The 23477-nt window shown below is 47.7% G+C and overlaps 11 protein-coding genes across 11 annotated transcripts; 4 read left to right on the forward strand and 7 right to left on the reverse strand.

The window, feature by feature from the left end:
* Positions 1–732: 732 nt before the first annotated feature.
* On the forward strand, positions 733–1273 carry BDV27DRAFT_109270 (uncharacterized protein). The gene is made up of 2 exons (XM_032064482.1): positions 733–1043; positions 1101–1273. The coding sequence occupies exons 1-2, from the start codon at positions 823–825 to the stop codon at positions 1219–1221; spliced, it is 342 nt and encodes a 113-aa protein (XP_031932920.1). The 5' UTR covers positions 733–822; the 3' UTR covers positions 1222–1273.
* A 161-nt stretch (positions 1274–1434) lies between these two features.
* BDV27DRAFT_152719 (uncharacterized protein) lies at positions 1435–2872 on the reverse strand (the record flags this gene model as incomplete). The annotated part of the gene is made up of 2 exons (XM_032071629.1): positions 1435–1591; positions 1656–2872. 2 exons carry the CDS (start codon positions 2870–2872, stop codon positions 1435–1437), a joined length of 1374 nt encoding a protein of 457 aa, XP_031932921.1.
* A 1974-nt stretch (positions 2873–4846) lies between these two features.
* On the reverse strand, positions 4847–5658 carry BDV27DRAFT_120255 (uncharacterized protein). The gene is made up of 2 exons (XM_032065061.1): positions 5483–5658; positions 4847–5425 (listed from the first exon to the last, which is right to left on the reverse strand). Exon 2 carries the CDS (start codon positions 5110–5112, stop codon positions 4873–4875), a length of 240 nt encoding a protein of 79 aa, XP_031932922.1. The 5' UTR covers positions 5113–5425; positions 5483–5658; the 3' UTR covers positions 4847–4872.
* BDV27DRAFT_152720 (fungal specific transcription factor domain-containing protein) lies at positions 5412–7391 on the reverse strand (the record flags this gene model as incomplete). The annotated part of the gene is made up of 2 exons (XM_032071630.1): positions 5412–5425; positions 5483–7391. 2 exons carry the CDS (start codon positions 7389–7391, stop codon positions 5412–5414), a joined length of 1923 nt encoding a protein of 640 aa, XP_031932923.1.
* A 1045-nt stretch (positions 7392–8436) lies between these two features.
* BDV27DRAFT_172036 (uncharacterized protein) lies at positions 8437–9662 on the reverse strand (the record flags this gene model as incomplete). Its single annotated transcript, XM_032075757.1, has 3 exons — positions 9219–9662; positions 8843–9161; positions 8437–8769 (listed from the first exon to the last, which is right to left on the reverse strand). Exons 1-3 carry the CDS (start codon positions 9602–9604, stop codon positions 8437–8439), a joined length of 1038 nt encoding a protein of 345 aa, XP_031932924.1. The 5' UTR covers positions 9605–9662.
* A 1326-nt stretch (positions 9663–10988) lies between these two features.
* BDV27DRAFT_140943 (uncharacterized protein) lies at positions 10989–11797 on the forward strand (the record flags this gene model as incomplete). The annotated part of the gene is made up of 4 exons (XM_032069754.1): positions 10989–11055; positions 11092–11177; positions 11228–11443; positions 11495–11797. The coding sequence occupies 4 exons, from the start codon at positions 10989–10991 to the stop codon at positions 11795–11797; spliced, it is 672 nt and encodes a 223-aa protein (XP_031932925.1).
* A 270-nt stretch (positions 11798–12067) lies between these two features.
* BDV27DRAFT_120259 (exoribonuclease II) lies at positions 12068–15518 on the reverse strand. The gene is made up of 3 exons (XM_032065062.1): positions 15306–15518; positions 14914–15254; positions 12068–14854 (listed from the first exon to the last, which is right to left on the reverse strand). Exons 1-3 carry the CDS (start codon positions 15489–15491, stop codon positions 12241–12243), a joined length of 3141 nt encoding a protein of 1046 aa, XP_031932926.1. The 5' UTR covers positions 15492–15518; the 3' UTR covers positions 12068–12240.
* A 2019-nt stretch (positions 15519–17537) lies between these two features.
* BDV27DRAFT_120262 (FAD-binding oxidoreductase) lies at positions 17538–19587 on the forward strand. The gene is made up of 7 exons (XM_032065063.1): positions 17538–18154; positions 18219–18332; positions 18392–18477; positions 18529–18780; positions 18834–18862; positions 18914–19109; positions 19172–19587. The coding sequence occupies exons 1-7, from the start codon at positions 17656–17658 to the stop codon at positions 19487–19489; spliced, it is 1494 nt and encodes a 497-aa protein (XP_031932927.1). The 5' UTR covers positions 17538–17655; the 3' UTR covers positions 19490–19587.
* Positions 19588–20194: 607 nt separating this feature from the next.
* Positions 20195–21442, forward strand: BDV27DRAFT_120265 (uncharacterized protein). Its single transcript, XM_032065064.1, has 3 exons — positions 20195–20592; positions 20672–21000; positions 21088–21442. The coding sequence occupies exons 1-3, from the start codon at positions 20434–20436 to the stop codon at positions 21170–21172; spliced, it is 573 nt and encodes a 190-aa protein (XP_031932928.1). The 5' UTR covers positions 20195–20433; the 3' UTR covers positions 21173–21442.
* BDV27DRAFT_109334 (MoaD/ThiS family protein) lies at positions 21363–21935 on the reverse strand. Its single transcript, XM_032064483.1, has 2 exons — positions 21505–21935; positions 21363–21448 (listed from the first exon to the last, which is right to left on the reverse strand). Exon 1 carries the CDS (start codon positions 21852–21854, stop codon positions 21591–21593), a length of 264 nt encoding a protein of 87 aa, XP_031932929.1. The 5' UTR covers positions 21855–21935; the 3' UTR covers positions 21363–21448; positions 21505–21590.
* A 221-nt stretch (positions 21936–22156) lies between these two features.
* Positions 22157–23416, reverse strand: BDV27DRAFT_152726 (cystathionine gamma-synthase; the record flags this gene model as incomplete). Its single annotated transcript, XM_032071631.1, has 2 exons — positions 22157–23188; positions 23255–23416. The coding sequence occupies 2 exons, from the start codon at positions 23414–23416 to the stop codon at positions 22157–22159; spliced, it is 1194 nt and encodes a 397-aa protein (XP_031932930.1).
* Between the last annotated feature and the right edge of the window lie 61 nt (positions 23417–23477).

The raw sequence follows: 23477 nt of genomic DNA on the forward strand, positions 1-23477 counted from the left end.
ATGAGACTACTGCACCAATTGTAGAGGTGTTTCCTTTTTATGCATGTTGGCTTACCTAGTTCATGTAGCTTACCTCGAGTGACAGTAAGCGCTAACATTGTGGGCTGAGACGGTGTGACCCGCGCTGCATCAGGGATGTAACATCCTTATTAGAACCGGGTGCTTGGCGATCTACACTCCTGCATCTTTAGTTCGTCAGCTCCAACACCTCCCCGCACACGTTGAGGTACATTCCGAGGAATCATGAGCCCTGTCAGTTGGTAGATCATTCGCTAGTTATCCCAAGGTACCCATAAATCAGCCGAGGATCACTTCCTTGTGCAGCATCGTAGGGGCTGCTTACAAGCACTCGCTTCTGTTATTGCTTTTTTCAGGCTACGCGCGTCGTCTCCATAATCGGTTATTGAGGTATATGGTGCATCCTCAATGAGGCTGGCTCCGATGGAGTACCCCACAATAAGCAAGTACGCAACCTTCTGACCCTCATCGGCAAGGGTTGGGACTTTGTCTGTCATCATGTAGATGGGGGCATGGACCCAGTGGGGATATTGACTTGCCAACAACATTTCTGGGATGCAGAAGTCGTTTCCCTTTCCTTGGCTTTGAGGCAGTGAGTGATTCTAACTTGTGATCCTTGGCGACAATGTGTTATTCACGGGGACTCTTCGGCGCCAGGAACTGACATATAAAGGGGGCATTAGACTCGAGGAAACAGGAGACAACTCTGCTTAGAACCAGAATATTCTCTTCTTAATCCAGAATATACATCGGCATTACATTTAAATCCCATCTCATTCATAACCTCAACTATTCCGAGGCAATATGAAGATCTCTACTACTTTCCTCTATACATTCCTTGCCATCACCACCTTAGGTGTTGCGAGCCCCACGGGCAACAACGCCGTTGCCGCCGAAAATGTCACACCTGCTTACGCTGAAGCCGAGTCTTTCTTCGAGAAGCGTAAGGGCTGTAGCGGCGACAGGAAAGACTCAGACGTGTGTGGCGGAAAGAAGCTCGCAGAACAACACTCCTTTCACAACTGGTATATCGCCCTTGCCTTCTGAGAGACTTGGAATACTTTACTAATGTAACCTGACAGTAAGGGGAAAAATAAGGGCAAATGCTGCGCCAAAAATTCAGACGGGACAGGAGGAATCGACGTGAACAAGGGAGGTGGTGAAAGCTGTGGCTATTGCTTCAGTGGCAAATGCTCGGGCTGATTAACCTCAGCATGAGGACGTTTCGCATGGCACCGGAATGAGGATGTCCAGGAATCCGTTATATGGAGTATCTTTGAATTTGCGCTCTAGTTGGTGGTAGATAGTCAATGTTTAACTCTACCAAACTCAAAGTCTCGCCATCTGTGCCCATCGTAAAACAATCCATTTGAAATAGTGTCCACATGGCTAAGCCTCGTACACGCCTTGTACGTACTATGAGTTGTATTCGTTACCAGTTTGGGCTTTGAAAGCGGCCACCACCATTTTAGAAAATTCATCATGATCCTGAAGGTATAATTCTTCCAAATTTGGTGCATGCTCCACGATTAGACGTGCGAGCATCTGGGCATCCACGGTCAATGAAGATGGCCTTAAATTCGTAGAAGCCGTCAGACGATGAATTACTCTATAAAGTCATAGGGGAATATGCTTACTGTGACTCTCGCTCTCCAGTTACTGTTGCACCAAGTTCAAGCTGTCGTAACTGTGGAAAGAGCGGTCGTTCCATGGTTGACCAGCCATGCAAGTCATAGGAACCAAAGATCTCACAGGATTCAAGTTGACGACAATGTGTTCCTAGTGAAGTGATCGCTACTGTTGACAAGTTGCACTGGACTTGGAATATCAAATGTTGAAGTTTACCCATATTCCCAAAAAGGTGGATAAACTCTTGGTCTGTCAGCGTGTGGAATGCTGGGGGATCCTCTAATGAAGAGATACACAGTCTGCGTAAATTCTTCAATCCTCTGAGCGCAAGTAAGTCTGTGGCTGGCCAAATTGCCTCCTGACAAAATACGATCTCGAGTTCAGTAAGATTTATCAGTGGCCTGACAAGTGGCAAAGGGCTCAGCTCGTTGTCTTCGACGGTAAGTAGAAGGTTGGTAGCAGATTTTATGGCTGCAGTGAGTGGTTCAACTGCTTTCGACTCCAGTTGAACTGTGAGGCGTCGGATGGACCTGAAAGGGGTCTCTGCCCCTTGAAAGGCCTTCTTTATCATCTCATAGGTGATAGTCTGCCCCAATTCCAGGTCCTCAAGGCCATGACGACGGGCAAGGTAGGTGAGCATCTGGTCGTCGACAAAGTCGTCCATGAAAGATGGCAGACATATTGATCTCAGAGATCTGCAGCAGTCAAAGAATTTTATTAAACGTTCAGTGTTTATCCCCTCGAATGCATAATCGAGCAGAACGCTCTGCAGTCGTGGGCAAAGCGTTTCCAGTAGGCCAAGTAAGTCTTCAGCCGGCTCAGACCCATAAAATCTAAATTCTTCCAAGCTCGGCTGTATGTATTGACCAAGCCATAACTTTTCTCCGTCTTTTGGGCCATAATAGTCGATTGTCAGACGCTTAAGCCTTGGGAACTCTAAGGTACGAAAACGGGAATGTTGTCCTCCGTCATTTGGACCCCCAAAATCTAGCTCACGGACCTGACGCGCGTAGAATTGGCGGTGGTTATCCTGACTCGATGCCAAGGCTGCCACCGGCGGCTTCTGCCAAAGGACACTGATGGCTTCCGCAGCCCAGGACTTGTTCACCAAGACTGCCGATCGCAGAGTAGTGAAATCATCATTAAGGAACTCCATAACTCGGCGCAACAGCTCCGGTAGAAGCGGCCCACTGAAAAACATTGGATTGATTTCGACGTCTAACATATTCTCTAGACGCACTCATTAGCATTTTGAAACAAAAAGAATAATGAAAGTAAATAGGCAGGGTAGGATAATGGTGTCCATCGCCCTACCATTGGCTGCATTCCTCTCCATAACGACTGATAGCTTGAAGTATGTTAAGCCGCCAGATAGAAATGAGCCACCTAGTGTTCTGGCTCCGGGCTTCCCTTAAAAAGCAATTTCCAAGGGATTTCCTAGGTTGGGGATTTCGTGTGTACTAGGAAAATAATGAGATATACATACAGAGAGCTGAAGAAGAGTGAACGTAAGAAATGCGACCTTGAAAGGCCAAGTGCGGGACAAATCATCAGCTGACATAAGTTGCTTTTTTTGTTATGATCGCCATTGGGGCGAGAAAAGAAACAAAGAGCTATACAAGAGATGTTTGATAGCCTTCCCGGCCCAATACATAACTCGAGTCAATCGGTAGATGCAATACATAATTTTATTTTATGTCCGTGCTACTGCCCGTCCTATCTTGTCCTCTATTTCCAGGTTTTAAGCCAAGGAATCGGCCATAACATAATAACCCTCCCACATGGTTTCGGGATTTTCCCAAGAGGATCCGGCTTATGTTCTGAGAGGTGTCCATCTTCTAGTTATTCGTAAAACATCTGTGCATAATACGCAGAGATCTATATGAGAAACTCACATGATATCAAAAGTAACATCCTAGTTTCAACAGCTAATCCCTTCTACTGCGACAAACCTAACTGTCCAGATCTTTCTGCCCTTGATGTATGCTACAGTAAGCTGTCGAACGGTCAGGTCAATGGCTCTACTATAGGTAATCATATCTCTTTATAATTGTTTTAAAGAGACTTACTCTAATATTAATTATTATATCTCCAGCTATCATCTTCTAAGGATACTAATAGTAGCCTTTCAATATCCTATTCGTTCTGCTCAAGTCCCGGACAATCTACAGTACATTCAGTATTCTTGCCCGTCTTACACTTTGTTTGTTCACCCTCGAGGAAGAACGCTGCTCTCCGAACCCAAATTTAGTCACAGAGAAGGACTTGGAAAGGGCTGCAAAGGGTGATATGGCACAATCTGAGAATGGTGTCACACTCAAAGGCGAGATATCCGCACAAATCAGCTGACAGATAATTAACAATAGAATTGGTCCTCTCAATTTCTTTCCTCCATGGTGGAGGCTAGTTGGTCCTTCGCAGTGGCTAGTTGGTTTAGGTTCAAAAAAGGAGGATTTGTGAGAGTAGGGAAGCATAATGCGTTTCTATTAGTTGGCTGGCTTTTCTAGTTTTCACTTATAGATAGCTGACTAAACTGGATCCTAGAAGGTGTTTTTAGCTTTCTCGCCGAGGTCACGCCTGGCTTAAGTACTGCTTGGGCGTACGGGAAGCCCTATTCTCTACATGCTATGGTCATAAGTATTAGGCTGGCATAAAGTAGAGGATTATTTCCACTACTGCTCTCACTGGTTTGAAACGGCCAGGAGAATAGTGAATATGTCTAATGGTAGTCGAATGAGTTCCACATAACCACCACTATTGTTGGCCCATTGTTCAGCGCCAGAAGCGAAAAGAATTGAAAACGCGAGCGTCTCTCAACGTTTACAACAAAATGTCCAACACATGAGTATAGGTGGGATTCAAACCGAAGTTGTTTCACAGGTTGTATATGTACAGTGTACCCCAGCCAATAGTACCTTGTCGCTCTGGGTTTAAATTAGCTTGAGCCTCAAAGTATCCACAGCCATGTAAGGCGAGGACACTTATTGTCAATCTTTTCGGTCTGTCCGCCCTTCCGAAGTCTCTCGGGTGGTGTCCCGGTCGACCTCCTCGGATATAGACTTGGGTTCGGGTCGGTCGGGTCGGGTCGGTTGGGATCTCCAAGGGTTCAACTGTTCAACTGCTGGCACCGATATTTTTGGTCGGCTAGCGTGCCGAACCGACGGTCACCAATTTAAATTCCAGTCCGTAAAGCAGGCCGCCTTCACATCGGCGTGTCTCGAATTTCTATTGCCCTTCTGGCTCGGGAAATCCGTCAACTATCTCTTTCTTAAGAAACATAGTATACGATAACACCCTCGGAAATTCAAGTATGACAATAATCAGGTTCCGACTATTATTTGGTCGGTGGTAAGCAATAGGAATGGGCGGTCGGCCACCAAAACTGATGTCTGACCAGCACAGGATGTACCATATAATGGTTATACAGCTGAAATGAAGATATAACAGCTGTACGTATGTATCCATTCGGTCGCGTGGGAAAATGGACTTGAAAGTTATGTGTACTTAAATGCTTGGGATATCGTTCTGGGCCCATGGGTTTGAGACGGTTATGAAGTTTTGTCGCTTTTGGAAGATGGAAAAAGATATTGGGCGAATATAGAGTGACGAAGCTGGAGGAGGTCGAGCTGAGTGACTTCGTATGACCGTGTCCATTATAAGAGGTGAAATCAGGCTCAAATCAAGGTAAAATTTGTATATGACTGGTGTTTCCAGGCTCTACTAAAAGTGGAAAAGCCAAAAGAAGAGATATAGGCGAACTGAGTTCACGCGAGCATAACTGGAATACACTATCAGTGTACAAGAACATGTATGCATAGGAACATATGATACTTACTTTCCCAGTTCCAGTCTTCCATAACCCTTAGCCAGTGCAGCTCACCCTTGATAGTGTAGTTGATAAACCCAGCCCTTGTGACAGGATCTGTCCCTTTCTGGAATGCAGCCGAGTCCGGAAAGTCAGATGACCTTGGACCTGACCGAGTTTCTGCAGAAGACGAGTCCCCCAGGCCCTCGTGACTCATAGTGCTGTCAATGTTACTCCTAGGAACACGAAGTGAATCGTACAGCGTCGAGGTATCCATCGCGCGACGGCTTATTATGGGAAAAGGTCGGTAAGCTTTGATCAGATCACGTAGGCCGTGGCGTGTTTCAAATTCGTCCCTCCTTCGCCACACTTCAATTGTCATATCTTTACATCGATCTGGTAATGTGGTCATCAAGCGTCGTGACATGAGCTCCCAGCGCAGACGAACCCACTCTCGATCATCGTCGTCGAATGTCTCACAACCCGCTATCATCAACGGAAATATTTGCGCATGTACTGTCCGAGATGACGGCGGCGTAGTAGCGAGAAAGACAAGAGTCTTCTGTGCTAACTTCGAGATCGAACATGAGGCGGGAAGCTCCGGAACTGCTTGCCGAAGGAGCAGAAGCGCAGCGCCTCGGTATGCCTCTGCGGTCTGTATCAAGTCGGAAATATTTGAGCTCGAGCTTTCCGAGTCTACAGGTGAGACCCAGTCTTCAATAGCCATCTTTATTTCAATGGCTCTGGAGATGATCGCAGGAGAATTGCGATTCTCTGGCCGGCCGCGGATGCGACGAACAAGCTCCACCAGGCGGCCAATTGACGGAAAGAGAGCAGTACCACAGCCCATGAGCGGATCAATCTCCTTCTCATCTATATGGGGTAGTATAGAAGTGTATGTGAACGTGGACTCGGGTACCGTGGTATTTGTAGGTTCGGTGCATGTCAAGCGAGCAATGACGTGCCTGTATAACCAGGTGTTGACAAGGAATTTCAGACATTCCAGTTCACTATTTACGGGTCCTGAAGTAAAACGCTCCTGGACAGCCTGTTGAATGAGTGCTCTGGCGTCGTTGAGATGAGTGATCCCCGTTGCTGGTGTGTGACAGTCCCAGGACTCAGCGAAGGCAAGGGCGAGCCTGGTGGCAATTGCAGCCTCCAAGGGCATACTGCCGTTGTCCATGCTAATGACAAGAGCTTGGACACTGAGATTGAAATGTTTCATGCTGAGTAGATTGAGTTGCTCTTGGTTCTTGCTTATGTGTGCACAAGTCATTGCGGCTAGAGCGTGGTAGAGCGCAGGACAGTCACGCGCCATAGGCCAGACAAGCGCTTGCCATAGGTCCACGCTATCGCCGTCCCTGATAGACAGTATATTAGACGTGTAACCCACGAAGAAACGTCTGATCATTCTCTGACTACTGTCTGGAAACTGTAGCTCTTGAATGAGGGTATCCATCTCATTAGAGTCAGAACTGTCGGATCCAAATATATCAACATAGAAACCCCCGCCCGACTGAATGTCATGTTGCCAGTGGGCCTCCTCAATATCAACTCCTTGGAATCTCTCATCTCTTTGGATAATCTCTTCATGGCTTTGAATGGCCCTGCATAGGTCATCGTCGCTTGCTGAAGCGTCTCCAGTTGTTTCCAAGCCCAAGTCATGAAGCCCTGTTAATTCGTGGTTAGCCGGATTCACTGCAACCGCGGATGAGAAACAGTCAAGGTTGGGAGGCTCTGTAGATGTCCCGGTAGAGGAACTGTACATCCTATGCACGATTGACTGCTCTTGTTCTGAGAGTCCAGAAGGAAAGTCACTAGCCATGTGCCCTGTCCCGACCGCTGTGCTGTCTGCTGCGGCCGTCTCATGTAGTGCAGTTATAGAAGGGCAAATTATGTTAGTCAAGGGAGACCAGGAATCGTCTAAGCTAGCTTGCATGATCGGAGAATTAACAGGCGCATCGCTCTTTTCCTGGAGCGAACGATAGGATGATTTGGTCGACTGACGCTCGTTCTTTCTCCGAGTACCTGTTGGAGCTTTAGCAATGCCTTTGGAAGTAGGTAATTAACGCATTCTATACAGTACCATCACCTGCTATGCGCTCATTGTTAATCTTTTCCACGGCTCTCCATCTGAGGAAGTTTGGATAGCCGCCACATGTGGTTCCTTGAAGTGAGCATTGTTGACAGGACGGCCTTGTCTCGTCGCATTTTACCCGCCTCGCTTTACATGTTATACATCCTAAACTTACGCCGTCAGCCATGGTTTCAGTTTATAATCACAGAGCGGAGTAGAGCACCATTGCGACTCCTCGTCTGTTTTTGTCTTGGCTTTGTTTTCATTCTTATATGCTTGTGCGCTGAGAGCGAATGGGCCGCCTTTTGTCAGTTGCGCCGTGGAATCGACATGGCGGAAAGGTTGCGGACAACCTGAGCAAGGCCGAGGGAGGGGTCGATCATGTGCCTTGATAAGACCTAACTTAAGACATTTCTAGTGGGCCTGGTCTAGCCTCATCCACCTCACACATCTTCCTACATGAACAAGCACTAATCCCCACATAGCAGGGACAGTCCTCTGACTGAACTTTTTCCAGGACCTGTAGGAACCACGTCGCAAAAGTGTAGACTTCCCGTGCAGCAGAAAATATGATCATTTCCATTGGTTCACCCAGACTGGCAGCAGATCTACTCATGACAGCCCTCTCTCCCTGTTATGCACTGATAACCATGGTAGACATCTTGTCTCCGCATAGATGCGGGTCTTTTCCCCACATACCTCCCTCTCTCCGCACCTGACTCAGGATTCTGAAGCGGCTGGTTTGCTTACGTGCACATGACTTGACCAGCGGGTTCGATAAAGCAGTGAGGGGAGATGTTAAAGAGAAGCAAGCAATGTAAGTTCTATAAAGTCTAACTAACAGGCTCAGTCTAGATTACTCATTACTCTAACTATCTTGAGCGAAGGTGTCTAAGACCGGAGAGCGCTAATTCTCATAGTCAAACATCTCGGTCAGCATGGACTCTATATACTCTTGTTGCTCGCTGAGCCAAGCTCTGGCACCCTCAACATCAAAGCGTCCCCCCTGACTTCGACCCTTCTGAATCAGCTCCAGTTGTCGGTCGACACGGGCCTTTAGGTTGCGCATTCTGTACTCGGCGTAATCATGATAGAGCGGGTCTTGGCGGCTGATACCACGAACAGTTGTGAGAACAGTATCATCTCTCGCAAATGGTGACTTGGGCCGGAAAGGTGTAATAATAGAAATACGCTCTCCGCCTCCAAACGATTTCAGTGCCATGTGTTCGATATAACGGCCCTGCATGACCACGGCCGTTCCCTAGCATTGTTAGCAAACTCTCTATGAGGGCATCAGAATAGTTGTAGCTTACCATCGTGGGCCCGCGCGTTTTCATGGTGCGTCCATCACCTGTACGGATAACAGTCTCCCCACCGACCATATCTCTACAGTCAGACAGCATAGTCACGCAAACAAAGGGGAAGCTGTCCCTGTGCCATGAGAAAGCCTCGCTATCTCCGTTTTCACCCATCTTCTCAAGCTCGGCTTTTGTGGGTTTCTTCTCGTTGAAAGAGATGTTGCAATGGCCAACCTCGTAATCGAATACAGGAACTAAGTCGATTCCGGCAATAGCTGAGACAGCTTCAAGAAGCTCTGGGCTATGATAGGCCTTGTGGATAAATGGAGCAAGTCTGCATATAATGTTAACAAGGTGTCGTACCATCAACCAAGAACGGGCGATGACTTACTTTGCATTATAGCCTCTAACCATGTTTGATGCGAAACTGGAAGAAACCTGGCAATTCTCGAGCATCGCCTCGCTGAATATCTCTGCCCTCATCTGCTTGACGGCATCTTCAGTCCACAGACTGAATGGCTCTGAGACTGCAGTATCAGAGATACCAACACCCTCGAGTCCAATATCTGCCATTCTCAAAATCTTCTTCGGGGGGATGATGTTTAGGTGACGAGCCGGGTCAAATTCCTGTTTCTCAACATTCCGGGCTAACAGCACGAGTGATTCTGGGAGCTTCTTGGTGGCCGGTGTGTACTTTTTGTTGGTCGGTCCCACGACTACATGTTTCTTGGGGACTGGCGTGGTAGCCGTGGGGGCGACTGCAACCGCTGAGGGCATTTTGTCTCGTGGGGTTTTGAAAGGTTGCTGTTGAAACAGGTTTGGATGCTTGTGAACGAGGAGATTTGTTTGCTCTCTGGGGTCCTCGCTATCCAGTTCTATCGACAGGTATTTATAACTGGAGACCAGGAGAGGCCCAAAGGTCAGGCAGCGGCAATGTGTACTATCAAGCAGCAATACACCCTCGATAGCATCCTGAAATGCCCATATTCGGCAATCATGACATTTCTTGAACAGCAATGAAAATTGCTCAAAGCAGCAATTTGCAATCTCTTATGAGGACATAACTTCGCCGTTTCTAACAAGATCAAGTCTTGCCTTGCCCGGCCCATACTATAAATTACCTAAATAGGCATTAATGGAGCCAAGTGCCCTAACCCGATGTGGTACACATATTACCCAATGGGGAATAGTTGTTCCCGAAAAAGGTCCACTGCATACCAAGCAGGAAGTTCTACACATATTCCAGGCTCCATTCTACCCTGCAGGGTACTTGCTGGAGCTATTAGGTGATCGCATCAGCTTGAGTGACTTGCTACAGTTTCCTATGTAGGCATCATGGACCTCTATCTTTCCTTGCGCTTAGCGCGACATGTATGCCGTATCATCTAGCGCCTTTCTACAAGTTATGATTAGATAGTCATTGTTGCAAGGATCCTGGTTGCGCTTAGATATTGCTATACACCTTTTAATATTTTGATCTGTTTCGCTTCCAATACCATATTAGCAGAGACTACTGCCGTCTTTGGGGACTCTCCCCCGGCGTGCAAGTCCCCAGAACCGAGCTTTGTTTCCTTGCATGGCCCTTACATGTTAGAACCTTGTTGGGTAACAGTTTCAACGGTTTCTTATACCTGTTGTTATTGTACGCTCATACAATAGAGCTCACCTTCCTTGGAATACCAAAGATGGGGATTATTGTGCAGTATGATAGTTTTTATATCAGATGTGAATGAGATATCATGGATGTGTGGAACTAGATCCGCAGGAATGAAGGCGAAAGATGTACCATCCTTAACAACTACACTCCTTCTTGAACTGGATATATCTTGTCCAGTTACAGAACAGAAGTGAAAGTATGAGCGGTATGTAGAACAACTGGGACTGTGAGGAAACTCACTATTGAAGCGATTATCAAGAAACAAAGTGATTCATATTAAGTCAGTAAACAACCCAACAAAGCGATGTGTGACAGTGGTCGTCAACAGCAACCATCATGAAGTCCATTCCTGTAAACAACACACAGTTGGCTCTCCAAGCTTCCTCACTTCTAAGGCTTCATTGCAATATCCCCTAGCATTCATATCTTCAAACCGTTGCATTGGTTAATCCTCAAACCTCACACGTCCTTCTTGTCCATCCGCTCACAAGACTATTTACTAAGATGCCTCGACGAGTTCGTCCTCTTCATTATGATAGTGTCAAGCCATTCTTCCTTTGGTGCATGCATTGTCAGAGAAGCTGCACCAAAAAATACGACTAGGAAGCCGATCACCCATTCGAAATTGACTGTCACTTTGACGGGAAAAGTCTTTGTCGCCAATGCTCGGGCAACAAAGTGGCATGCAATTCAGTATTTGTTTGTAACCTGGTTATCTGATGCTACTATACTAACTCTATTAGGTGGCACCAGGCATGTTAGGAAATGGATGGGATTACTCCCAAATTCTCCGATGGGCCACTAGCTTTTGGGACATGCGCGAGGACGACGAGGATGAGAATGAGTGGCCAGAGAAGGTTCGCTTAAATGTCGCCAGGGCTCTGAATGATTTAAACATTGCGTTTGACAAGACTGAGATGGTTCATCGGCGTGCACATGCTCTGACAAGCAATGAATATGTACTTTTGCATTACCCGTTGCTTTTAGGCTTACTCTTGACGCTTTGGTAGGAGATTAAGGTGACTTACCGAACTTTTGTCGAGCAACGCCGCCAGCTGCTTGTGCAACTGCCTGTTCCCGACAAAGATGCCGAGGAGGATGAGTGGGAATGTTATAGGTCGTCGAAGCTCTTGCGTCTTTTGCCTGGCGACCCTGGGTATGTTTTATGGATGGTGGCGATTCGGGTATTTACGCGGGCAATCGAAGGTGCTATGACCTGTTGCGCTGTCCTCCGTGGCTTAGACGAGGTCGAGGGACGCGAGATGGTGGATAAAGCACTGCAATCGTTCCCTGTTATGTGCGGGGAGATCTAAGGACAGTGTCGTTATTTCATTGGGAGATGCGCAAGTCATACCATTAGGTCGCTCATTGATTGTACTATTTGGTGATTTCAAAGAGAATCGCTATATCATTGGAGAATGACTTTTTTACCCCTGCATGTTCTAAGGAGGCAACTTTAGTAGCGAAATAATCATCAGAGTTTGGAAAATCAATGGCAAAACCGTAGTCTCCAAGGCCTCCGCGTGTATTTATATCTAAGACACCCTTTAAGGGAAAAGGTTATGTGTACAACATCAAGAAAATCTTGCATGGGATATAATTGTCATTAAGATCCTCTATCTACTTTCCGTCTTTAGAGACTAGGGATGGTATGGTTTATAGTACAATGTTGTATAATACATATATGGACCGAATCATATAACTCCAGGCTCCCTGAAATGCTTTTGCAATACGCGTTTCCCCGATTTTGCAGACCTCACCGCCATTCCCCTACTCGCTCAAATTTCTTGACCACGCGTGTAGCTTCCATAATAACAAGCATGCGGGATAAGTCGACGGAGGTAATCTTAGCCTCCACAACACTCAGAATATCCACATCAGATATTTCAGGAGGAGTAACAATTTGACACCGTACTCCTATGGATGTTATGACACCTGAGTACCCTTGTGCGAATTGTGATCCGACCAGGGCAGTAGCGTTGTACGGTTTGTGAACCAGGCAGCTGAAGGTCTCGGGTAGGCGGCATTCGCCGAAATAGAACGCTCGGAAGAGGAGCATACATGCCCAAAATTGTTTCGACGCCGAGTCGATATCCCTTATACGACTACGCTTCCAACGAGATTGCGAAATGAAGTTGTCCACATCCATGTGGGAGAAAGGGAGGACGGACTCATCGGCAGTAGCGTCAAAGCGGCGACCGTGCTCATGCTCGAAGCGCAGTGCAGCCTCGATCTGATAATGGGCCATGAGATCGGTGTATCGTCGCAGAGGACTCGTGGACTTCACATAGGTATCAAGTCCCAGGGGCACGTGGTGAATGGGGCTGGATGAAGAAATGCCTTTTGGGGCCGCCAACTGCAGCCATGTCTGTCCCCCGTAGTCGGACATGTTGCTGTTGGTCAGTTTCGGGTATTCAGGATGGTAGAATGTTCCATCGAACACAGCGGGGATGTTACGTTCAGCCAGCCACTTGCCGGAAACGTAACATGCTAAATTCATCAGTGTTGAAATAAGATTGCGTTTCGTTAGATCAGGCACTTCGTGCGGGTCAACGTTTCGTGGGCGAAGTTGGATAATGGGATCCCCTAGTATATACCGTCCTTCCGTCAATTGCATATTGTATGGTTTCAACGGTGCGTTGCCAACAGTGACTGAGACAGGAGTATCCATCGACGACGGCCACTCCATTGCGCCGTTCCTTCGTCGGTGTTCCCGAAACGCGAGCATCAACTTTCTCAGTGTGTGAAAGGTCTCTTCATCCTCTGAAGATAATTCTTCCTGTATATTATTGCGAGTGTGCTCACTGGAGTACTCCCCTCCTACCGTCAGCGGTTCCAGGACCCCCTGTGATTCGGGCTCAAATAAGCTGCGTAGTTTATCATGCGTGATATAGATAACGTTTCTAGCTATGCCATTGACAATGTTGGTATCCAATATCTCGCCCTGCAGATTCATCTTGGCACTGAATGTCAATGTCGGACGGCCAGACGCCAGACTGAAGTGCGCTTGCGTTAACGTGTTTGGAAGCATGGGGTATGTACGCTCTGGAGCATAAACGGTCTGGACACGAGAGGCCGCATATTCCATGATCGTAGCATCAGGGTTAACAAATGCAGATGGATTAGCGACATGGACACGGATCCAGAAAGTGTCCTCCGACCCCGGTATGCGCTCCAGAGAGACACCGTCATCAATCTCCTGTGCACCAGGGTCATCGACACAGTAAATCGGTAGGTTACCGAAGTCCGTCCGCATACTCTCCATTTTGTCTGTGATCCCCTCTGAGTTGAATTCTTCACAGGCCCGTTGTACATCCTCCCACATTCTGTCTGACTGGAGGGATATACCATGTCCTGGAAGTGCCAAATTTTGATCCAGTAATCGCAAGTTCTCCCATGGAGATACAACTCCCAATTCTTGCAAGAAAAGAGCAGCCGTGCCTGCATTTGTGTCCAGAGCACTATACATTCCTGTGGCGCGCATAATGTGCGACCCAGCCGAGCGAAGAATTCTAGATGTCATCCGTCGGGGAGGAATACACCAAAGCTGAAGAAATTCGATGATCATACGATCAGTGTAACTAAACTTCTCCGTCAAGACCTCACGATAAACCAAAGGCTTCCCATCTTGGCCAGGCTGATATCGCTGCGCTGTTGGACCGACACAAGCCAATATTGTTGGCGACCGAACCTTTCGGCTGAGCCTTATAAGACGCTGGGCTTTCTGGATGAATTGCTGGATAGGATGGTCTTTCGGATTAGGTACCTCATTTCCTGTAACCGCACGGATGAGATACTCTTGGTGTTCATGCACCCATGTGACAACTGTGTCGAGTATATTGGCGACTCGCCTCGGTTGAACGAAGTAGTGGTCGGTGAAGATGGAGCTCCGATCATTCTCGATGAGAAAGGAATTTCGACGAATGGCCCGATGTATGGCAAACAAGATCTTATCATCGACATGGTCGCTTGTAATATCGAGCGCTTTGCAAGCCAGCTCCTTGAGTGTAAACTCAAGTTTCTCTTCCTCGTCCGCCACTATGTCATGTATATTGTCCAGCCGGTAGGCATTCGCTTGGTAGAACTGATGGACCTGTTCGTTGAAATCATTGATCATCCGCAAAATAGGCGCACCTGTGGGCCGAGGCACCCCTCCTTCTATAGCTGATTGCATCTCTAAGCTGAGCTGCGCGAGGGCGTCTGGGAAATGGGGTAGCAAGGGGGCCACCAGTTCTCGCGGGACGAACCCCTTTATGACGAAATCGAGATCCTTTGCAAAAGCAATGCGCCATTTTCCTCGATCAGTATAGAATTGCTGTTGTTTACAGACAGACCGAACGTAAACAGCAAGATTCAGGATACCTTCGGCACTTTCAGGAACCACAGTCAGTACGTTTAAAACAGCGGCGGGCAATGAGGGGCAGCATACGAGGACAGTGCCACTAGATCTCCCGGCTCCAGAAAGTCATGCATTCCTTCCCCTTCTTCGGCAATATTTTCAAAGTCCGAAACATCTTCGTCCGTCTCTCGCAGGGCATCGCTACCTGCATCATGAGCTTCCCGGTAGTCGTTTAGCATGTTTCCAACCCAAGGCGCCGAAGCATCCAATGTATTCGATGTCCCAGGCCCCCGGACAGGGTCCAGAGGGTTCGGATGGCTCTCCTGCCATTTTCTCAAATATTCCCGGATATCTTTATTCTCCTCGAACTCGGATTTAAGGCGGATGTCTTCAATAGAAGTGGAAGATCTCAGGAGGTCTTGCGGGGGGCTCTAAAGCTGGTTAGAGTTGTCACGACTACAACCAAATTGAGTATACCACACCTTTACTTCACTAAAGTATCTGCTTGACCTATCACAGCGGCATAATGGGAATTGATTGCGTGGAGGGAGAGAACGAAAGTGAGAAACAACTCCGGAGATCGAAGTCGCCGAACGGTTCCGGTTGAATATATTCACGTCAGCCACACTCTGCGACACTCGACTCCTCAATAGAGTTAGAGACATCATGGAGCATTATAATGCCCAAGTCTGAAGTAGAACCCCTCAATCAAAGCCGAAGAGACGTGGCGAACAACATTATCGAAGCAATTCCAGCGCCGCAAAGCCTGCTGGATAATCTTGGCAGAATAGCCTTCACCGCCCAGGCGGTGAGTTTATGGATATTTCCGTGTTCAATTCCTAGTTCGGTTTAGCGTCTGGAACTCATATGATTAGCCTGTTTACTCCTCTTACTCTCTTACTTCCTCTATCATCTTCCACTGTTGCCATCTAGTCTTCTACTTTCTTGAGGTACGTGGCTGGCTGGCGCTTTTATCTCGGTACATTTTATGTGAAGGTGGGAAATCGCGAGGTACCAAGCAATCAATCACTTTATGTTTAATGAAAGTCTCGACCAGCAAACGGAACTGTTTCTAAATCAGTTCCAGTTGCGGTACATGATTTGTCGGCAATTTTATCCACGACCCTTGTCGATAGAGCTTTATGCAGCTTGGCTTTACTCCGTACAGGGGAAGGAATCAATGGATGCCTGGGATTTTGGACCCAATCCATTTCTGGCAACTCATCTGCTGACGGAGATTTCTTTTCCGAAACCCGCTGCGGTATAGCCGTGACGGCATAATCCAACCGCACTACCGTAAACCAGAGCCATGAATTGCTGACAATTTCTTCTCTTCGCCTTGTTTACTGCTTTGGGAAGATAAGCATGGTTCGAGTTCACTGCGGATTTGCCACACTACGGATACTTGCTTGGCATTCTACCGGCTCCTCGGTCCCTGGATAGACCCTAAACTCATTTCTCCGCTGTCTCCACGTCTACACACAAAATTATACGGTTATAATGCAAATCCTCGGCTACTTTGCGACGGTAGAAGACCGTGTCTATCATTTTTGCATGTGAAATGTGATAGTCGAGTTGTTGATCGTTTGGATCCCATTCGGCAACTGCCAAGCATTCGACTCTCCTCCTTACGGAGTGTCGATCAGGCGAAACCTTGCAATATATCCATGAATTAAGTCCGCTAAATCGAACTAACCTTATAATCTAGTCTAAGTCTCCTAGGGCCTGTTCATCATTTCCTGAATTGTACAGCCGAGTCCTCCCAAAGCCTCATCTGTCAACGTCCCAATGATCGCTCTGACACCAGTCATGCAATGGCTTATTTCCCCGCATGATGTTCAAAGAATGACCTCGCAAGTACCGTTGCTATTCAGGCTCGTTTAAGCGGTCAAAGTTGTGCTATGCATTTAGCGTGATGATTTTCCTAAAAACATTCCTCGAAAGTGTCCATGCTTGCGGAGATTGATGATGGAAATACTCGGTGCCCCTGATCCATACGATGTTTGCTACTGCCAACGTCAGCATTTATGCCTCGGATATTAGGCACTCCTTTCCCCTGGCGAAGTCCCTTAGTATAGGGATGTTATTAACAAGCAATCCCTCCCTTTTTCACCAACCTCCTGAAACACAACGAATAACCTGTCCTGAGGCAACCCGGTGTGGATATGTGGATTTGCGGATGACTACCAAGTTATTAGAAATTTTTTTCTAAGGGCTTTTCCATTAGCAATTTGCAGCACCAGTTCCGGGCTGTTTACTAGTAAACTATCCGTTGATCTCCGTTACGATCGGAGGTCCACTTCGCTACCATGGAACCTATACTAACTTGGCACGGACAGCCATCGAGGATTATATTCCGGTTAGGCACCGCATAGCCCCTCTTCTTCAGGCTACAAGTCTACTAATACGCTAGGTTTTAGCAACTCAGACGCCTATAGCCGACATATTTCTCGGATTTTGAGTCCGTGCCATAGGCCGCACGGGGATCAGCAGAGAGACCTGGTCTCGGGGCAATGGAGCCGTTCTCCAAAAGCCAGGTCTTCCTTTACCTAAGTCTCATCACCAGTTTCCGGTATGACTCCACTGCCGCCGGTAGTGTGATTGTGACGGTGGAGCCATTGAACCCTGAAGAAAGCTATCAATGACTGACGAGTAGTATCGTCAGGTAGTTCGAAGGCCCCTTTTCGGCCCCTGCCCAACTGCCATAGCAAATACATATATAGCGCTTTCCCGTACGCATTTTAGTGATTATAATATCATAAATTAAACCCAAAACTTGCATAATCCACTTATTCCATATTCCTTGCTCCATTATCATCTATACCGGCCACCATGAAACCCGACCAAGCATGGCGAACAGCCATAGTGACTTCCCTGGCTGCCTTCAGTTCGTTGGCGACAGCAGCAGACATATGCTCCAAGCTCAACCAGCAAGGAGTAGCGATCCAGAATCGTCTGACTATTCCGTTCCTTAATGTTCTGAAAGACTACTGGTCCACCGCGTGCGGCGATCTCCGCCCAACATGTATCGCCTCTCCCAAGAGTGCTCTTGAGATGTCTCAGATCGTCAAAGAGCTCCATGATGTTGATACCTTGTTTGCGGTCAAGTCCGGTGGACACATGCCCAACAATGGCTTCGCCAGCATTCAGGACGGGCTCCTAATCAGCACCCAGAACCTTGACAATGTCATCTATAATGCGGAGGATCAGACCGCCATTATCGGGCCGGGGCTTTCTTGGGAAGATGCACAGAAGGGCCTGGATGGAACAGGTAGGACCCTTGTTGGTGGTCGTCTTGGGGGTGTGGGTGTGGGTGGATATATGCTTGGAGGTACAGTGCTTTCCCCTTCCGCTCAAACAATTTGAACCGTTCTCTGACTTACTCTGCACTCAAGGTGGGCTAAGCTTCTTGAGCTCTCAGTATGGCTGGGCAGCGAACAACGTCATCAACTTCGAGGTCGTCCTTGCCAACGGCACCATTGTGAACGCAAACGAGAAGGAGAACACCGGTAGGCGAAGGTCCATAAGGAATCGGGATCCGAGGCAGAGGGTGACAGTGGAACAATAGATCTCTTCGCAGCCCTCAAAGGAGGTGGAAACAATTTCGGCATTGTCACGGCTTATACCCTTCAGACACATCCAATGGATCATAAGGTTTGTCACCACTTTATCAAAAGGCCTTTTGTATGTGTCTAACTAAGACAGGTCTGGGGAGGGAACTACGTCTTCAGTGCGGACAAGACGCCTCAAGTTCTCGAAGCCATCCGTGATTTCACCGAAAACTACCCCGATGACAAGGCCGCCATCATCGTGACGGCCGAGCATGCCGCGCTCATCAACACTTGGATCATGTTCCTCTTCTACGACGGACCGGAACCTTTGCAGGGCGTCTTCGATCAATTCAAAGCCCTTAGGCCATTGGACACGACGAAGACGTGGGACAGCTACTACGATTTGGTCCGTAATCTACGTCTAACCAGACTGCCTATTAAGCTGACATGTGGTCGCAGCTCAAACACAACGACTTCTTCATCTTAAAGTAAGGCAGCCCATCAACATATATCGGTTAGAGGAGTGCTAAATAAAGCAGGGGCCAGCGGTACACCATCGCAACGGAAACAACACCTGTTCCCGACAAAACGGTCGGCGCAGAGGTTATGCAAACGTACTACGACCATTGGTTTAACATCACGAATACAGTCCTAGGCGTTCCGAATATGATTGGCTCTATCGCATTCCAGCCGATGCCCAGAACGATCGCGCAGAAAGCTCAGGCCCGTGGCGGAGTAAGTCCTGTAACTTCCTAAACCCTAGCCACAGCGGCTAATCACACATATCATGACATTAGGACCTTATCAATTTTCCCACTGATCAGGATTATCTCGTTATCGAGCTGGACTTCTCTTATGCTTTATCGGCAAGTGACGAGAAGATCGATGCCGCAAACAAGAACCTGTTCAATGGGTTCGACAGGATCATTTCGAATTACATCGAAGAAGGCGTGCTACCAGACGTTTACAGGCCGTTGTTCATGAACGACGCAAACTACGCGCAAGACTACTGGAGCCGTCTGGGTTCGACTGAACAAGCGCGCGAGACGAGAAAGAAGTATGACCCCGAGTTATTTTTCCAAAAACGGACGAGTGGAGGGTTCAGACTTGGATGAGTATGACACGATGCTGCAGTAATCTATATTTTTCAAACTGTCTAATATACACGCTACGCTTAAACCACTCCTATGGATAATACTATCAATAACATCCTCAATAATAATTTCGATATCCTCAGTTTACATCTAAACCAACCACCAACCGAAACCCCCCGATCAAACCGAAACCCCAAAATAACACCCACCAATCCCCCAAATCAACAATAAACCAAATATAAAAAAAAAAGCCCAATAAAACCATCCCAAACCAAACCCACCTCCAAAGTACCCCCGTCTCAAGTCCAAATAAGCTCACGCCACTAATTGGCCCAGAGCTCCCCCCAGAAAGCCACCCTAAGCGCCGACGCGGATCCCACGCCCCCAAGCACGCTCAACATCCAATCCTGCGTCCCATTTCTATTTCCGGCTCCGTCCTGCAGGTATGAATCTACGCGCTGGTGTCGAGGCTCAACTTCCTTCCCTGTTTGAGCTTGCATTTGGAGCTTGGACGGGGTCTAGATTCTTTTCTTGGGAATTTGGGGGTAGAGGATTTGATTTGTCGGTAGGCGCTGGGGATCGGCGGTTGGCGGGTGAGCTTTGATCGTGTACTTTGGGTCTAGATCTTGACGTTTTGATGTGCGTGTGTGCTATATTTGTTTTCTTAATCTGGAGTTTAGGGACTGGGTGTGTAGTATATAAGGGTGTGTTTTGGTCTTGTGAGAGGGAAGATAGTTCAAGATCAGATCATCGCATTCATTACTTAATAATAAGTCGAACGTTCCTTTGAGAATTTTTTTATTGTGTCTTTGTTTTGAAAAAAAAAAAACGTTCTTTGTATCGATATATACATTAATAGCGCTCCTTCAACCTGTTTCTCTCTTGTTCAACAGTTGAAAAGATCCCGATATACAGTCATTACATCCTGTCTTGATCTGCGCATCTAATCAAATCAACCTTCCAACATGCCTAAATACGGAGCCCTTGGCGCAACTTTCATGATCGCCCGGATCATCCAGGCCTGCTGTCTTATTGCTATCATCGGATTGACGGCCAACTTCATCGCAGAGATTGTGAACAGTGACCTCACTCCTCCTGGCATCTTTATCGGGACAATTACAGTGGTATGCCGCCAGCCCTAATCTCAATCATTAACCCCGTTCGAAACAGAATTACCAACTAACAGGGGCGGATTCAAAATAGACCTGCATAGCTGTAATCTACTGCATAATCACCGCGATTCTTTTCTTCGACAACATCCTCCCCTTCCTAGCTTCCGCCATTGCTGACTTCCTCCTCCTCATCGCCGTCATTGTTGTGGCTGTCATCATCGGAAAACCACTGTCATATCTGCAATGTGATAAGATTGCTGAGATTACCGACAAGATTTCCAGCGCCTATGCCTTCGCCACGAAACTGAGTAGCTATCTATCCCATCTGAACGGAACGTTGCAGTACGGGACTTTGATCGGCGCCAGTAAGGGGGTTTGTTTGGAGGCGAAGAGTATTTGGGGGTTGAGTATTGCTTTGTGGTGAGTTCTTTTCTTCTCTCTTGTTTCCTTCAATGTCGTGTTGTTGGCGATTCCTGTGGATTGAGTCTGGTGCTAACTGCAAGCAAGTATCATGTTCCTTTTCTCGACGATCTGCTGCATCTGTCTCTGGAAGCAGAAGAAGGCGAGTGGGACGGAGAAGTTGGATGGCTAGGCCGTTTCGGTATGAATAATGTGTATCGGTTATGGGAAGGTTGATGTTAATGTGGTCGGCGGGTATTCTCGAAGCGTCGCATTATGAAGTAATATTTTTTTTTTCCCTTCTGTAATTTTTGCTTTGTCTTTTGCATATTGGTAATGTTTGCCCTAATACTCTCCATTCCCTGAGGTTCTCAAGCTTTCTGCCTGTCTGTCTGTCTGTCTGTCTGTTTCTTTCTTTTTCTGTCATATTCTGCTCCATATATGTCTTTCATTCCATTGTACGTAGCACCTAAATAATCCAGTCAGCCAAAATCCACCCCCAATTCCAAAACATCAACAACTCACTACCCTAAACTCAAATACAACCTCCACACCAACTCACCCTTCCTCGCCCCTTCCTCCATAAACAAACCAAAAAAAGATGGAGTCAATCACCCCGAACTAACAGGCGGGATAACAGCAACTTCATTCCCCGCCTCAATCACCACCCCCTCACAATCATTGATATCCACATACTCCTCTCCCAGACTCACTCCACAGCTACTCAGTACCTTCTCTTGTATGCCGGGGTACTTGGACTCCAGGATATCAAAGAGCTGGTTGAGGGGTAGTGGGGCGGGGAGGGATTCGGTCTGTTTGCCGGTGTAGGTGGTTGCGGATGAGAAATAATGGATTTGGAAGGTTGGGGTTGTCATCTTTTCTTTTTGTTATCTTTCTTCCTTTTTGGTTGTGAGGGTGTGTCGAATGTGTTTTGGAGGTGATGAAGTCGTAGTAGGAATGAGTTGGAGAAAAGACGTTTGCGAGAGGGGCGGAGAACTAGACCCAATTCATCAACAATATATATAAATGCGGGGTTGATGTTGATATCATCGCTTATCATCTACTTGATTATCTCCGAGACACTACTGCAGAAAATTAAAGGGAGTCAGACGTGTCGATCTGATCATTTCCATTGACGTATCCAATTATATGTCCATACCATGTCGTAAATCTAATCCTACTGACTCAAAGCTCGGAATGCGTCTACCAAATCCCTCCGCAGGTCTTCCCAATTCTCTAATCCCACACTGATCCGCAACAATCGGCGATCCACCGTCGCATCACTCATTGTCCGCCACTCAATTAGGGTCTCCACGCCTCCGAGACTAGTGGCATGCTGGAAGAAGGCGAGTTTACTGGGCAGCTTACGCGCATAGTCCTCGGTTTTCATGCTGATCGAAAACACCGGTCCGAACCCGTTCGGCATCTGCTTGAGCAACCATGATTCGTCCTCTTTCTGCAAACTAGCATGGAACACCTGTTGCAGAGCAGCCTGAGTCGCAGCTTCGTCGCTGTCAGGGGCTGGGTTTTGCGCCTGCAGTGCGTTGTGCAACCATGTGACCAGGTTCGTGGCATTCTGGCTCTGCCGCTGCACGCGAACCTCCAGGGTCCGCAAACTGCGCGTGCCTAGCCAGCTCTCCATATTGCCCATTACACTACCCAGGAACATCCGATCCTCGAACAGCCGCCGGGCCCAATCACTCCGCTGTGTAGCTAGAACACCACAAAGGAGGTCGCTGTGTCCACCGAAGTATTTGGTACCGGAATGCATGACCAAATCTGCACCCCATTGGAACGGGTCCTGGAGGCCCGGCGGAGCAAAGGTGCTATCCACAATAAGATATGCTCCGCGCGAGTGCGCTTTCTTGGCGTACTCTTCGATGTTGAAAGCAGTGCCTTCAGGGTTGACCGGAGTCTCCAGAAGGATCGCATCTCCCGACTCCAATTGTTCAGCGGGGCAGTCGAGATCCAGCTTTTGAAGACCGGTGAGACGGCCGAAGAGCTTAATAACACCGTGACATCCATGGTATCCGTTTCCAACTGCAATTCGGCGGGGATTCAGTAGAACGAGTGCTGCATGCAAGGCTGAGAGACCGGACGAGTAACTGATCGCCTCACCATGGAGAAGTGAAGAAAGGAGGGCCTCAAATCGGTTCAAATTAGGCGACGTCAGACGAGAGTAGATATGCTTGGTCTTGTCCTGATCATACTAAAGTGAAGCTATCAGACCGGCTCAACGAATTGCATAGAATGGCCGAAGATCAAAGGAACATACACCACTGAGATCTGCTGCCGGCACAAGTTCCTCGGGATCATCAGGGTACCGGAAGGTGGTGGAAAGGTGCAGCGGAGGGGCTACATCGGTGACCACGTTCAGCGCCTCATCTGCATGCAAGGCATGCGTAGCAGCGGCAATGTTGTCGTTGGTTGGAGCCATTGTACAGTACGGGCCCTGGGAATGGCTAGGAGAGAGGGGAGAAAGAAGATCACCGACCGAA

The sequence above is a fragment of the Aspergillus caelatus genome (assembly GCF_009193585.1).
Source record: "Aspergillus caelatus strain CBS 763.97 unplaced genomic scaffold BDV27scaffold_8, whole genome shotgun sequence".
Lineage (NCBI taxonomy): Eukaryota > Fungi > Ascomycota > Eurotiomycetes > Eurotiales > Aspergillaceae > Aspergillus > Aspergillus caelatus.

Bases quoted from the DNA above. Each gene is read 5' to 3' on its own strand.
- BDV27DRAFT_109270 (XM_032064482.1), top strand. From the start codon at position 823: ATGAAGATCTCTACTACTTTCCTCTATACATTCCTTGCCATCACCACC. The intron at 1,044-1,100 runs GTATATCGCCCT...GTAACCTGACAG, and splicing joins CAACACTCCTTTCACAACTG to TAAGGGGAAAAATAAGGGCA.
- BDV27DRAFT_120255 (XM_032065061.1), bottom strand. From the start codon at position 5,112: ATGGATACATACGTACAGCTGTTATATCTTCATTTCAGCTGTATAACC.
- BDV27DRAFT_120259 (XM_032065062.1), bottom strand. From the start codon at position 15,491: ATGATGTCTCTAACTCTATTGAGGAGTCGAGTGTCGCAGAGTGTGGCT. The intron at 15,255-15,305 runs GTGTGGTATACT...AACCAGCTTTAG, and splicing joins GATACTTTAGTGAAGTAAAG to AGCCCCCCGCAAGACCTCCT. The intron at 14,855-14,913 runs GTATGCTGCCCC...GGTTCCTGAAAG, and splicing joins GATCTAGTGGCACTGTCCTC to TGCCGAAGGTATCCTGAATC.
- BDV27DRAFT_120262 (XM_032065063.1), top strand. From the start codon at position 17,656: ATGAAACCCGACCAAGCATGGCGAACAGCCATAGTGACTTCCCTGGCT. The intron at 18,478-18,528 runs GTTTGTCACCAC...TAACTAAGACAG, and splicing joins CACATCCAATGGATCATAAG to GTCTGGGGAGGGAACTACGT. The intron at 18,863-18,913 runs GTAAGGCAGCCC...TAAATAAAGCAG, and splicing joins AACGACTTCTTCATCTTAAA to GGGCCAGCGGTACACCATCG.
- BDV27DRAFT_120265 (XM_032065064.1), top strand. From the start codon at position 20,434: ATGCCTAAATACGGAGCCCTTGGCGCAACTTTCATGATCGCCCGGATC. The intron at 20,593-20,671 runs GTATGCCGCCAG...GATTCAAAATAG, and splicing joins TTATCGGGACAATTACAGTG to ACCTGCATAGCTGTAATCTA. The intron at 21,001-21,087 runs GTGAGTTCTTTT...ACTGCAAGCAAG, and splicing joins GGGTTGAGTATTGCTTTGTG to TATCATGTTCCTTTTCTCGA.
- BDV27DRAFT_109334 (XM_032064483.1), bottom strand. From the start codon at position 21,854: ATGACAACCCCAACCTTCCAAATCCATTATTTCTCATCCGCAACCACC.